The 15611-nt window shown below is 39.1% G+C and overlaps 1 protein-coding gene across 1 annotated transcript; it reads right to left on the reverse strand.

Annotated features, from left to right (window-relative positions):
• Positions 1-1188: 1188 nt before the first annotated feature.
• On the reverse strand, positions 1189-5814 carry bsx (brain-specific homeobox). Its single transcript, XM_059957318.1, has 3 exons — positions 5553-5814; positions 2539-2732; positions 1189-1446 (listed from the first exon to the last, which is right to left on the reverse strand). Exons 1-3 carry the CDS (start codon positions 5812-5814, stop codon positions 1189-1191), a joined length of 714 nt encoding a protein of 237 aa, XP_059813301.1.
• Between the last annotated feature and the right edge of the window lie 9797 nt (positions 5815-15611).

Here is a 15611-nt window from a genome sequence, read left to right on the forward strand (position 1 = left end):
AGCTTTCAAAATGACATTAAAAGACAGCAATTTTAATCCTATTTGATTTCATATTGACATCAAGCAAGTGAATTTAATGAATTTAAAAGCATGTTCTGAAGCTTATACAATATTATAGCCTTTAACTGATTGTCTTTTTCTGAGTCGTAATTTGAATTTTGTGATTAGAATAAATTCTCTAATACTATTAATGGACTGACTGCAGGGAGACATTATGCAGACAAAGGAAATAAAAAAGATTGACTGTGTTGAAACAGATTGTGAGCAACTCAAATGTTAAAACCCCTGCCCATGTTATTTAGCTTTCTGGCAAATAACACACATAACAATATGTATGGTACAGTACAACACATTATATATGTTATGTAGAGAATGTTTCATAATATACTGTATATTATACATAGGATAACACACACAGTATAGTTAAAAAGCATATACCATATAATTAAGATTACATTTACCATATATTATATAGAAAATACCATATACAATATATACTATGAAGAGAATAACACAATCTAATTTATCTCCATGTTTGAAAGTCTAGTTACTGAATTGTTCAAACTTTCTAAGAATACAATTAATGTAGTGAACACTGTAATAATCTGGAGCATAGTATCAATTAGTTTCTATCAATAATTAATAATCAATAATCAATGCGTAATAAATAAGTACGCATTATATACACAAATCCAACACCGTGTTTCTTTGTACAGGGTTTAGCTTCAAACCTTATTTATCACTGTTTTAAAGTTACGCTTACATCAAACTCTAGGGAAATCGGTTGACAACAGATTGAATTCAGACGGACTTCACAAAGTTAATTCCGTATCTTTTAAATGCTTAACTGCAGTAGGCAATGGTTTAAAAACTATTTGCTTGTAAATTATTTTATTAATATCAATATAACTTAAAATTATTGACGAGATGCATTCTACAAGTGCTACTGAAGTGTCAACATTAACAATATAGGTAGCATCAAGATATTTCGTTAGTTAACTATATACAGGAAAGAGCTTCCGATTTGGAAACAATCAGAAGCTACTGTCGGGCGATTGGCGCGTAAGATCGGTAGGGTTGTTGTAGTCTTCGCCCAGCCCCCTCACAAATCCAACAGTCTCAAAGTATTTCCCGTGTGAACAATAGCTCTTTCTGATGTATTTCGGGATTTTAAGTTTTAATCTAATTTTACGCTATATGTTCAGCAGAGCAAATATCATCGTCTTCAATAATATCCACATCATCTTCGTGGTTCTCTAACAGAAAGGTGTTCTGGCTGCTTAAAGACTTTATCTCTATGGAACTTTTCGGATTTATTTCCGTCTCACTGACACTGGAGTCGAGGCGCTGGTCGCCGGTGGGTGAGTTTTTCTGGCCGTGATCATCCCGAGACTTTCTTAATTGTTTTTTATGCTTCATTCTTCGATTCTGAAACCACGTTTTAACCTGGAAAACACACCAGCCAGAAGCACAAAGAATTTGACCGAAATGAGAACACCACTGACCCAAATGAGTTTAAAGATGAGCCCTGGCGCACGACGATATTACTGTCGGGCAAGGATGACACTAACAACCGTTGACCATAAGATAGCATTTTAAAATAATTCCTCAAATCGACGGACGCATTCCCAAATATAAATTTCGCAATGTCAAATCAAATGTGTTTCCGTGAGACTTATAAAAATATTCGTAGTGACTTATTTCTGTAGAAACATAACAATATGTTTTTTAATTGGAATTTATACTTAATCTCAAAGGGTTAAAAACAAATTGGACGCTTTACGACCGGAAGCTTTATTCAAATAATATTTATTTTAAAAACAAACTGCTAACAGTGTTTCGCTGTCAGTTGGATTTGACAAAGTGTCAGCATCACAAATCACAGCATGAAGAAAAAGAGGGAAGATTAGAAATTTCATAGGGAGCACTTTTGTTGCTACAGGTGACTTGTTATTGACTGGCTATTGAACTAGGTGTAGTGAATGAGCTGAATGAGTGTCAGTGAACATGTTTTAATTAAGGATAGTCCGTCACTCCACTGCATCACTTTCACTTGACAGACAATATACCTTTACTACTACAATATCTGCTCACAGCTGATTCTATTCGAAAGTATTTTGATTTGAGAAATAGCTCTGTGAATAGGTCTTGTGAATTTCGGCGTGGAATTTACAATATAAAGTTTTCAGTGATGGCAAGCGTGTTTGCGTGCGCTTTGGGGAGACGAGCGCATTGAAGCCTTGGGAGAGGGGTGATTTCATCGGTAGCATTAAGATTTTGGAGTTAAATACAACTAGGCCCCGTAGGGACATAAACAACGTAATCAGTGGACTCACAAAATTTGAAATGCCCGAATTAAACTTCGTTCCGTGAGTTTATTTGAAAACCTCGATGTTTTTATCGCTCATTGTATGTCTTACATCGATTAGGTCGATCTTGTGTAATGAGATTATTCTGAAAAATGCTAAAGGACTCTGTATAAACCAAAAAAACATTTGAGTCAACATGGTTTTAATGTAATCACCCTCCCAGCTGTACCTGGGTCTCCGAGAGACTCAGCGCTGACGCCAGTTCCACCCTCTCCGGGGTTGACAGATAGCGCTGAATCTCGAAGCGTTTCTCCAGTCCCGAGAGCTGAGAATCCGAGAAGACGGTCCGGGCTTTCCGTCGCCTGCAGTGTTTACCTGGGAGTTCGGGGGGATGCTGGAAGAGAGCTGGCACGTGCATCCCTACTGATAACAAGGGCACAATGTTTAACTTGAATGTTTTCTCAAATCAGCACTCACCGTTATCGCAGATTCCTTAGCGCGATAAAATATCCCATAGTGATGGTATCAGCGGGATGCCGAATATTCTCCTCCATCATCACCATTTGTCAAAGAATTCTAGTGGGCGTTTACTAAGGGCAGATGTTTCGAATTACCCCACTAAATAGCAGCCTATCTACTATAGCAGCAACCCATTGGAACGTTTCCCTATTTATACATTTCATTAGAGGTAGATTGAAAATCAATGACTATCTCATTAGGCGCCAAGATGGTACGAAAATAACAGAAGCATTTAAGAGCGCAAAGCGTAAACATTTGGCTATTTACTCGTTAAACGATTACTTCTGTAAAACGTCTTTTCATTGTAAATTTTGAATGCGACTCAAAATGTTCTTTGATGTGATTTTCTATATATTAACAGGACAGTCTTTGTGAGATTGGGTTATCTATTTAAAGAACGGGTAAATCTTTGCCCGTTCTGATCATTTTCGATTCTGTACTGATTCATGGTAGAACTGGCGTTTGTTTTGAATCGTTTGGTGCAGGGCAATAAAGGAGGCTTGTATCAGACCGGCACCGTAAGGCACGGTAATAAATAACGACCATGACGGCCTTAGCTGAATATACCTGATTTTTCCGCGCCCTTTTAAAACAACGAAATATGATGTAGATCTCTGAGATTTGTTTATATGGATAACAATTAAAACGTTGTTAACAGCATATTGGCACATCTTTACTCGTCAGCGAAGATCCACTATGAAGTTTTAAAACGCTTACTTTTTTTTCAAACTCTGGTTTTGCTTTGGGTCATGAGATAACAAGTAAATATCGGATATACCTTTAACAGCTTTGAACCATTTGAAAATAATCTTTATGTTTTACAAAGATTATGGTTAAGACACAAAATATATCACGAATTCCTTTAAAATTCCAGAAGGAGATGAAGTCTTTCAAAACGTGAAAGCCAATGTGTAGTGACGGAGGGGAACATATTCGAGTCACACTTTTGTCCTATTTAGTAGGTCATAATCCTTAAGACATAAATTGGCATATAGATATTTATATTTGCCAACATCCCGAATGTAAATCGGGATTCATTGTACTTCGATTTAAAGATGGTCGTTATATATTATATCCATGATTATATGTTCCAGAGCAAGTTACAACTCTCACTCGGCAGTTTCCTAAATATCGATTTCAAGGTATGTTAAATGTATCTTCAAACCTCCCACTTTGAGCATGCTCTGGCCATTTAACCGCAAGCCTTCATGGGCCGGGGACATTTGTTTTGTTTGATAGTGCTCCTTTTGAAACGTTGAACTGTGCTTTAAAGGTGCTAACTAAAGCTGCTGAGTTATTGTGGAAGTCCAGATCAATAAGCGGTAGAGTGAAAGAGTTGTAGAAGAGCAAATAGGCCTCTCGCCCCATCTCGTGAGTGCCGACTTTTTTGTCCATTTACCCTAATGTCATTCACATCCTTCTGTGCCCTGCCCATAAAAGTGTCTCTTGAAATGCCTAGTAAGCTAACAAAGTAGGTAATATTGGCACGAGTCTGCCGTTTACAATGTTAATAACCATTTCATATATTTAATAGAAGGAATGTATTGGTTTCATTTTACTCTAGATAATTGCAATGGATTTTTAGCAATATTTCAATATTAATGTCACTTAGAGTAAGATGAAGAGTTGTTAGAGCTCAGTTTTGGAAACCTGTTTTGTATTTTATTGTGGCGAAAAGGTACAGTTTATGTGTTTTATAGGATTATCAAGAATATCAAGAATATAGAATGGATGTAAGTCCGAATGCGGGAGCAGGAGATGAGTTTAATAAGTGCTTAAATTAGCTTAAACCCTCAAAAGAAATCGCAAAGTAGTCGAGAAGAAAATGTGCCCTGCTAATATCCCACCGGGAGTTGAAGTTTGAAAAGACGTAACTAAGCGCTTAATACAACTCCTTAGCAGAAACTGTAGCTGAAGCTTATTAATTTAAAATATGCTTTTAAAAACAAGGCCTTAAGAATTAAAGACCACAATACATTCAGATTTCTTAATAAACGGGGGACTTTGAAGCGGTGATTAACACCTCTTTAAAACGAGGCTTTTATTCCCCGGGACTGGATAAAACAAGTATGAGTTTGCTAACTTACATTCATTAAATAAGTTGATAGAACTGTTTATTTGCCTGCAGTCAGTCGACATTCCATTGCAACAAAGTACTGTAAATCAGCTTTAGCAAGGGGTCCCCTTTAAACAAAGTCTTCTAAAGAAGAAACAGCTGTATCGTGAGGTTTGAAATAAATGTTTGAAACTTAACCCGCCAAGTTCTAATTTGCAGTATGACAGAGAGGTTAGCATTAAAATCCATTGCATTCGCAAAATCATTTTAACATTGCTCCTAACGCCTACGACTTACTTATGACCTGAATACTTGATTAAATTTCCTTCATTTATATCACAGTGCTGTCTAAGACTTTCGTTCCATTACACTGCCACGCGGTTTCTCCGAACCTGAGCAATTGCAACCAGTTGCCAGAATGCAAATGTTGAATGTTTGTAGGCTGCGAAAATGTATATTTAATGCGTTCGATTAAATAATAGGAGTGAGGTAACTAAATAAACGTAAAGTGTGAATGTTTGGACGCTGCTCGCATGTTCAGTGATGACAGCGCTGCACCTACCGAGAAATACATTTTAGAGTTAAAATTCCTCCCTCGCCTTCCTTCCACTGGAAAACACATCCTTTTACTGATTTACTCTAGCTTATAAACTAGCAGATGGACTTACCAGGCGATGTGAGAAAGTAAGGGTGATGATGCTCCGGTTTGTGGAGTGGGTGATGAGGATGAGGTGCCAGTATCGTCGGAGTAGGCATTATAGGGTATCCATATTCTAGCAAAGGGACACGGGATGCCAAGGAACTGGCATAGGAAACGGGAGGGGCTTCTCTCACGGGCTTGGGTTTGTGGAGTAAAATATCTTCGATGAAGAAAGACGTTGGCCGCTGGGCAGAAACCTGGTGTATCGGGGACGTAAAATTCAGATTCATCATTCCAACTTCTCTGACTGGCAGTCCAAAGAGGGTTTCTTTCGTTTTCTGTTTGTGCGTGGAAACACCACTAACTGGTCCGACTGGTCTTTTATTGGCGAGACTCTTATTTTAGATGCAACAGGTTTGTAGGTGGCTGAGAGACTATTTACTGAAGTAAAAGATTTGCACTTCTCAAGGGAATATGACCGCGATTAGCCAATGGGGAAGCTCTGGGCGGAGGATAGGAATCAATGACTCTGCTTGCTGGGCATGTTGGCGCAGATAGCGTTTTTTTATCAGGAGCTGGCCCGGGTACTGAAAGAAGCGCGTGATGATACACATCAATTATAATAATTACTGCCGGCGCTTTGCGTTTCTTTTAACCAAAAAAGTTATCTTATACGCAAAAAGAAGTACATTATCAATTTCTAAAATATACCCCATCCACCAACCAGGCACATTGTAATTGTAACAAAAATCAATGTAACTATAAGAACACGATTTTGTGGATATGCCCAACAGGCTGGCAAATTTCATTTAGAAGATAAATATGACGAGTAGTGGTTCTATGTCAACTTTTCTGTTCTCTGGACAGATATGACCAGATATAGTAGCTTGTTCGCCATCTCCGAAGCTTCTTTCCTGTAGCTCAATAAAACTCACTCCGGTGCAATACCTTAACTGTTCCTGTACAACATCCGTTAAATGGACATTTTTGCTCTCCCTATTCTATTGATAATTATTTCGTCCATTCATATGTTCATATTTATTTTAATTTGGCCATTGGCGTCTCCGCTAATTGTTGATTGCTCAGGGCTGTTTGCGCTATTGTATGTAAATTGTTGGGTGCTATTGTGTTCTCCGTTGTAGTATTGCTGTGATTTATGCTTGGCACCGAACCACAATAAAATAATGGTACATTACGTTTTACATACAGGCAATAAAATGATTCTGAGTCAGTTTTCCAGTGTGTCTGTGATCGAACAACAATATTAAAATCAAAAATTTCATATAACTGGCATCCCAGTTTGTGGTGGAACTGGTCTGCTTTTCTCAGACCACGTATACTGTGCAGCCTGCTGGATATTTTGGAATTCTCTTTTACTTTTGACTTTCAGTGACTGTTGTGTTTTGAATCCCCCAGTTCCAGAATTTGGTCTGTCCTTATCTCCGTGTCTTCCTTCATTTCCTTTTATCTACACCTTGTAGAGAGCAACGATTAAAGAGCCCTTTCTCAGCAACGCACCGTCTTTATAACCAGTTAACTTTTGCTGTTCTCTACTCGATCTCAGTCAGGTTCTTTTATCCTCTAGCGCTCCGCTCTTATTTGCAGGTTTGAATTTCTGGCTCTGACCAAAGGTCATCGACTTGAAGTAGTAGCTCATACAGGGAACTCCGAAAACATCTCCCATTCTCACCGACTCTACAACTGAGAGCCCCGCAAGGACAGGGAAACATCAGCACAAAAAGCTGATGGAAACATATCACCATTCTTTCTGGATCTAATTCCCTGAAATTCTTACCAACAGCATTGAGGAAACACCGTCATTGAAAGGACTAATGTAGATTACGGCAGAATGAATGGGGATAGATAATAAATTGCCAAAGACATCCACATACCTCTATAATGGATTTACCAATTCTGCATCACTTGTTGATAAACGAGAATGAAATCCTGTTCGGTGTTTTGTATTTTGAAAAATTATCCACTGACTAAATATCAAGGCATGAAAAATCTAACGGGCAGCTTTCAGATAAATGAGGACATAAAAGATGCTGGAATTCGAAGCAAAAGAAAAGCAGAACTGCTGTTTCGAGTCTAAGTGTCTCGGGTTCTTCCAGCGGTTTTTTTTCCCTCAACTTTCGGATAAGAAAAAATGTTTTAGGACATAAAGTGTTACTTGGCGTCGCGCGCGCGCGTGCAGCGGGGATATAGTATCATGAAATGGTTATAAAATTAGACACCATTCATCCCATTATAAACATCCCAGAGCAAGTTAATAGCCCCTCACTCTACCCCACTCTTTGCAAACGTGAAGGCTACTTCGCCACCCACCATCGTGTATAGGCAGTGCAATTCAGACCCCAAACCTTAGGTTGCAGAGACAATTTTTTTTTCTTGTGTTACTTTTAAAATTCTTTTCTTTTACGTGAAGTTTAGTCCTCGTACTCTATCACCATCGCTAACAACCACCCAAACTATTTTATGTAATAGCGATCCGCCGGCTAACTCCATATGTAGTGGAAGCTTGGCCGAATATCCTCAATGTTGCAGAGATAAAAAAAAAGCAGATTTGTGATAATAGGTCTGAAACAAAAACTTCCCAAGCACTTTTAATTGATTGGAGTTTGGGATGTAGTGGTGGAGGGTTTGTTTTTTTAAAATTTATTTTGCATCCGCCAGGGGTGTCAGGGTGTTCACGTTTCTGAGTAAGAACCGGACTTTAATCTACACGGGTTTCCTCTAAGGGTCCCAGTAATGTCAATCCTTGTTTGTAATCGACAGCATGAAATTACAATTTGTTAGGAACCAACTGAGTAATCACATCCTGAGCCCAATGAAAGGATGTGATACTACTTCTGGTTGAGCAAAGAGCTTCACATCGCATTCCCGTCGCGCGAAATCTACCGCCTATTCCACTCCAATGCCGAGTCCATGGTGGTACAGTGATGGTGAACTGAGTCAACTGCACACTTCAAATTTACACTCCGATTAAGACGATGATGACAACTCTACCAACAACAGAAAATAAACATTAACGAAAATCCCTTAGTCACTCAGCTTGCAAAATGTAGCCATCGGGGTAATATCCAAACGGGTTACATTACATTATGTGCTCGTTTGGGACGGGGGTTGGGGCGGGGTTGCCCGTTACAGCGTCAGCTTGCCCTCTTCGTTTCTTTGTTCGAGGTGAGTGTCACCACACCGGTCGGTACAAACCGCCGAAGTCCCTGCGAACTTCTTCTTACAGGAAATCTTAATTTAACTTTGAAAGGTTCTAGGACCACTTCCAAGATCTTAACACTGTTGGTCGCAGATATGTTGTCATGCAAGTGCATTATTTTGTTTAAATAAAATATTTTTGAAGTAAATATATACCGTAGTTAGTTTTTTTTAAGGGAAAAAAAACATCTTTAATTTACACTTTCTAAGATCGCGACTGATTTAATTCGCTCTCTTTCTACACACAACAAAACATTCTGAACATTTTGGCTGCTTGCAATTTGTCCCGTTCTCGAATCTTCTCAGGTGAAGCTGACCTACAAATCGATCGATTTATCTGCGCTAGATACTCTTAAATCTCAAATGCATAAGGTTGTTTCAGTATGTGTTTTGTTTGTCTATCCTATTCAGTAAATTTGCGGTGTTTAATTTTACCGAATCTATATGTCTACGTCCTTACTCCTACATTAGATCCCTGGACTTGAACATGATCGAAGCGATGAGAAAAGTTACAAATTATTTTTTCATCAAAAGCTTAACCCCGAACCACAGTGATTAATTGCATGTTCCTGTGCCGGGCCCTTCTTTTATTTATTCTTCTCTCTTTTGCTCATGTTTCTTCTTCCTTGCGCGGCAGCGCTAAATAGAGCGGCGGATAATTTCAGCTCATTTCCCATCAAATTGCGGTAATTATTGACATTAAGCTCGGGAAATTTACGAGAAGGTACTTCTGGTCCCTCTCCCAGTGCCCGCGCTAATTTGCTGAAATCGAGTTGCCATCACAGTTTCAATCTTTTTATATTAATGCGGAAAGTGGTTGAACAGTGGCAGAATTCTCGCAGCCCATGCTATTAGATAATTAGGGAGGATGTTAGAGAGGGAAGTGCTAATCCTTGGGCACGAGGACAGCCTTTCCATCCGATCAGGCAGGTAGGAGAAATTAATTTCTGGAATCAATTAGCGTTAAAAGACTCGCCAAGTGCGAGTCGCGTCTTCCATATGTATGAGGCGAAGAATGAAAATCTAAGAGAGCACGGTGCGCGTAAACAAGTATATTTCACACATACCAAGTTGTCTACAAGCACAGTGCAGGCAACTTGTGGATGTTAAATGTAAGAAAGGTTTTCAGAGTCTGAGTCTGAATATAAAATGAATCAAAATAAATTCATGTCTTGTCACAGATTATTTATCTAATCTAGTATCTTGTCTATCCTGTCGGTTATTCTTTACACAGGCAGTAGCGATGTTGAATGCGGCTTGACCAGGATCATTGAAGCACACACCGCGGCAAGTAGTTGTGTGTGTGTGTGGGGGGGGGGGGGGGGGGGAAGGGGTGGTTGCAAATGGGAACTTAAACGAATTAATGGCGATGAAATGGTCCTAATGTAGAGCTCGGCGATGCCGTCAAAACTGAAAATAAGAGGTAAGCTGCTTTATTGTCCATCTCATCAAGTGAGACGTCTGCTGTAAGGCTTTCAGTTCACAGCTCCTATTCTGTGTCACAAGCTTCTAAGAAGCTTCTGGGATTAGTGGCAACTCTAGATGCCCATCCTTCCAGTTCACTGAAACGATGCAACAGGCAGCCTTGGTCAGATCTGCTTTCTCCAACCTTCCATCTTTTCCATACAGATTCAAATAAATCCTAACGTTACACTGTGAAGCGTAGTTCAATTACTCCCAAAGTTGGCGAGCCCTGCTGACCGATGAAGTTGTTCCACATCTCAAATGAAATAAAGAGGCACGCCTCTCTCTCTCTCTCTCTCTCTCTCTCTCTCTCTCTCTCTCTCTCTCTCTCTCTCTCTCTCTCTTCCTTTCAAAATATTTAGTTGTTCAATTGAAGCAATTGTGCGAGTTGTTAGCAGCATTAACTGCCGATTTCGTATTCATTTAAAATCTCTGCTATGTGTGCTAATGGAACTGGGGAATGGGCAGGGTGGCTGGAACAGTGAACCGAGGTTCACTCTTCTTTTCTGAAGTCTAGCCCGCCATTTGACACACGATAGAAGGCACTTCAAGAACCACAGCTGTTCACAATCCGCATATTGTACATTGATACTAATTGCAACAGATTTGGTGGAAAAAATATCTCCACACAATCGGAGCAAACGCGCTTAAAGGCAACAATGCGAGAGGTCGCGACTCCATCTGGAAGGTCTGAAAACATGATTATGTTTTGGGTAAAAGGCACTAACCGAATGACATTATACATTGAACTTGAAGAGATCCCCTTAAGCTCTAATTGCTTTATTTCACTGTGAAAGCGAAATTCGTCACTTGGGTTAAGAAAAGCTCCGTCATTATTGAAAGACCAGAAAACAAAATCACTTGTCAGAATGTAAACGCCGTCGAAAGCCAATAATGTTTCTCAATAATACTTCTGCTACTTGTATACACTTCCGTGGCCTCCAGACATTTGAAGCGGGGAAACAGGGCAAGATGTTAGCTTTGTCGGAACCTTGTTTTTGTCAGACTTGCTGAGTGCTTTACACAGTGCGATGTCTTATTAGAAATACAAATGCGTTCCATAAAGGCGAAGATCTTTCCCTGGCCTTTGCACATATCCCTTTCCTGTATGTGTGTATCTCGAGAGGAAATATTTCAACATCTTGCTCTGTAATTTACTCGGTCACAAAACTGAACAAAATCATTTATTATTTCCAGCACAGGCATATTTTAACTAGAACCTAAAAAGAACGAGTAATTTTCCTACCATCTAGTGAAATGAAAATGGATTAAATCTGCAAGATTATTTGTCAAGACGTAATCACGTAGTTTCGCTAACTACCTGCTAAATTTACTATATATACCCCATTTCACATACATATGGGCACGTGTACGTGTGCTTCCATTAGGTTTAATTTTATGTAAATTATATTGTATCATGTTGAATGCAATTAGAAAGCATCAACATTAATCTATCTCGATATTGTGAGAATGGCTATGGTACAAAAGTACTTCATTGACTGAATAAAGCTTTGGCAGGAGGTGGGATTGCGAGAAGGATGTAAATTAACGTATACAGTATAGTCAAGATTAAAACAGATTTCTAGCTTTGCTCATATATGTGTTATCTACATGTGCAGGCTATGAAAGAGCTGCTGCCAACACCAACATTTACAGGGAAAAGTAGTTTGCAAGATTTTGTGTGTGTGTGTGTGTGTGTGTGTGTGTGTTCGCCATAAATGAATAGAAAGGCAGGTCTTGGATTAAAGAGGAAACAACTCTGTTCCTTTTGGTGACTACTACAAACCAGACAGCAGTGCAAAGCAGTCCAAGGCCACACTCAGCTTGGAGCAGGGTTGGCCAATACACCCCAATCCACATTCCAGATGTGTTCAGAGGGATTTGGTGCCATTATACTTGACTACAAGTTGGAAGGTTTTTTTTCAGATCAGACAAACTGGCAGATAAGCAAATGAAGCTCTCGAGGGATTGCAGACAGACAATTGGCCGTCTACAAGAACAGGGGAGAAAGGGTGGAAACAATACAGCAGATCAACAGTAAATGATTCCTCATTTGCTGGGGTGAATTGTTATTTAGTGATCAGCTGTGTGGTTATACATTAACTAAACACATCTCTGAACAGTTTTTCCAATCAGAAACCAATTAAATAACTTGATTCTTGAAACTCATTCTTGATGTTGAAAACTATTGTCAGAATTTGGCATCACTGACATTGCAGTAATCAAAGGTTATTTGGCAGAGTCTGCCCACGTTTGTGTTTCGATGTTCGCTCAGGATGACTCTAAAGTATAGTTTTGAATGAGGATGGTTCAATATTCAGATGAAACAACCAATGATTTTGTCCTTTCATGAAGGTTGCTCTAAATGTCTATTCTTCAAAAATCAGACACCAAAACTTCAACTGTTAATTCCTCTCTGCCTGATGCTGCCTGATTTGTTGAGCTCCCCCACCATTTTGTGTGTGTTGCTCAAAATTTCCAACATCTGCAGAATCTCTTGTGTTTACAAAATTGTGTATGTTTTATTGATTTATTTTAAACTGTTATCACGTAAAAGGGGAGAACCGGTAAAAATAAAATAATTGAAAATAATTGTAACTCTGTATCCCTGCAGCACATAAGGAGACATACAAATACTATCACAAAAGAGGTGAGCTCACCTAGACATGGAGAGCGCAGATAAATGATAAAACAAGGGAGTGATTGACAAGCAGGGAGAGTGTATGTGAGGAAGGTTAGACATGATAAATTTCATGTGTGATTTCTGCATGATTTTATTGTATTCATTCTGGTAAGACTCAGTTACACTTGCTTTTCATTATCTCTCTGCTCAGGAAAGGCTTGAACTTCAGAAATATTGTCATCGAAGAGTTACTTACTTGAGTTCAGGCTGCTGCATTGTACAGTCTCTTCTCAGAACATTTGACAGCCAATGTCTCTCTTCTCCCCCTTTTGGACTTAAGCTTATCAAAACTGCGCAATAGAAGATATTTATTTGGCTATAAATGTAACAGAGAATTATTGGATGATGACCCATCTGAGGACTCTATTCAGAATCATCTAAACTGAGGGACTGAAGAAGGGAAGGATTGAATTTAACTGCCATGCTTCATCTAATAAATAATGTGCATTAAGCAAATTAATTTCTTAAACTATGGTTAGTATTGCAGGGTGACTGTAGGAGACTGCAGTGGTGCCCTGAATTTCAGATGCAGGAAGGTTTTGGCTTAACTGATATGCAAACAAACAGATTTAAGCAATTCAACTCAGTGTATGGCCTCCCCTTCAGTCACGGTGAGGCCGTCCACAGGTTGGAGAAGCAACACCATATATTCTATTTGGGTAGCCTCCAACCTGATGGCATGAACATTGATTTCTTGAACTTTCAATAATTGCCTCCACCTTCACCATTCCCCATTCCTGGTTCCCTCTCTTACTTTATCTCCTTACCTGCCCATCCCCTCCCTCTGGTGTTCCTCCTCCTTCCCTTCCTTCCATGGTCTTCTACCCTCTCCTATCAGATTCCCCCTTCTCAAACCCTTTATCTCTATTAACTTCTCAGCTCTTTACCTCAGCGCTCCCTCGCTCCTCATTTCAACTATTACCTGCCACCTTGTACTTCTTCCTCCCATCCCCCACCTTCTTACTCTGACTTCTCATCCTTCATTCGAGTCCTGATAAAGGGTCGTAGTCTGAAATGTTGTCTGTTAACCCTTTTCCATAGATGTTGCCTGGCCTGCTGAGTTCCTCCAGCATTTTGTGTGTGAGGTTTAACCAATCCTCAGTCGACCACATATTGGTGCAGGGTGCATTTAAACACAGCCATCAGCTTCAAAGCAACAGGTAAGTTCCAGCCATATTCACAATGCCTGATTCTTGCTTTCTGGTTAGGACCTTTGGAATGTTTGGATATATGTAAAAAATAATTTGGATTTGCGGAGGGCGGTTTTGATTAAGAGCAGAAATGGCCACTTTTGGCACAAAGAGGGCAAGATAGGCAAAGCTGAGAGATTTGACAATGAGCCTGGAAGGCTCACTGGAATTGTGCACTGGACAGATGGTGAAATGTTCTTCATTAACTTTGCATGAGGGCATTGTAAGAATGCAGGAGACCACAGACAGGTAGGTCAGATTGAGAATGGGAAGGAGAAATAAATTAATAGGCAACAAGAAATTTAAGGTAATCTCTACAGACTGAAGCCAGATATTCACCAAATCAATCATCACACTGCATTTGGTTTCTGTAAAATAGATCATGTTGTGAACACCAAATTCAATACAATAGATTGGAAGAAGCACAAGTGAATCACTACTTCATATGGAAACTCTTTGCATCCCTGGGTGGGGTGGTGGGAAGAGAAGAGGTGAAAGGACAATTGTGGCATCTCCTGCAATTTGGTCTGTTTGGCAAATGAAGTATTACCCTTGATTATGGAAATGTATCATTGGAAGTTATATGACCCATCAGTCACCTTCTTTTTGGCAGTTGTTTCTATAGGTAGTCTCCACCACTTTTCTCTCTCCAACTCCCTCCCTATCCCCACTCCAGCTCACCAACTCGAACATATTTTTCTCTGGTTGTAGCTTAGTCTGAAGCATCTATCCTGCTTTTTTTTCTCCTTCCGTTCACTGAGCAGAAAATCCAAAAGTTTCAAGGACTTCTTCTATCCAGCTGTTACTAGATTATCCTTTTATTAAATTATTATTTATTTATTATTTTTTTAGAAAATTACAAAGAATAAATGTAATAAAAAAAGAAAAATAATATTGATCCTTCCCCTCCCCTTAACCCTCCCCCCTTAACCCTTAAAGAAAGAAAGAAAGAAAGAAAGAAAGAAAGAAAGAAAGAAAGAAAGAAAGAAAGAAAGAAAGAAAGAAAGAAAGAAAGAAGGAAGAAAAAAGATTGCCTGGATATCGGAGGGTCCCCACATGCTCCATGGAGTTCAAAATAATTTTAATATTTATTTTTACTTTCCCCAATTACTTTATAATTTTATCTTCAAAGGACCTATGTATTTAATCCCATCTTTTGTAGGTATGGGAGCCAAATTTTCAACTAGATTATTCAATCATTCCCTAGTACAACAAGATGGATTCTTGATCTCACAATCTTGACCTTGCACCTCACTGTCTGCCTGCACTGCAGTTTCTCTGTACCACAACACTTTATTCTGCATTCTGTTATTGCTTTAGCCTTGTACTATAATGCACTGCTGTAGTAAATTGATCTGTATGGACATTATGCAAGACAAGATTTCCTTCGTACCTCAATACAGATGACAATAATAAACTTATTTACAAATTGAATTTTATGTCTTTGAGTCAATCATTGTGGATTAAAATTCTATTCCAGTGACTTGTGTACACAAACTTAGATTAATTTGCTCATGCACTACTGAAGTAGTGA

Source organism: Hypanus sabinus, chromosome X2, assembly GCF_030144855.1.
Source record: "Hypanus sabinus isolate sHypSab1 chromosome X2, sHypSab1.hap1, whole genome shotgun sequence".
Lineage (NCBI taxonomy): Eukaryota > Metazoa > Chordata > Chondrichthyes > Myliobatiformes > Dasyatidae > Hypanus > Hypanus sabinus.

Coding starts and splice junctions, on each gene's coding strand:
- bsx (XM_059957318.1), bottom strand. CDS start 5,814: ATGAATCTGAATTTTACGTCCCCGATACACCAGGTTTCTGCCCAGCGG. Junction 2,733..5,552: donor TTACTTTCTCACATCGCCTG/GTAAGTCCATCT, acceptor CCTTGTTATCAG/TAGGGATGCACGTGCCAGCT. Junction 1,447..2,538: donor TGAGTCTCTCGGAGACCCAG/GTACAGCTGGGA, acceptor TGTGTTTTCCAG/GTTAAAACGTGGTTTCAGAA.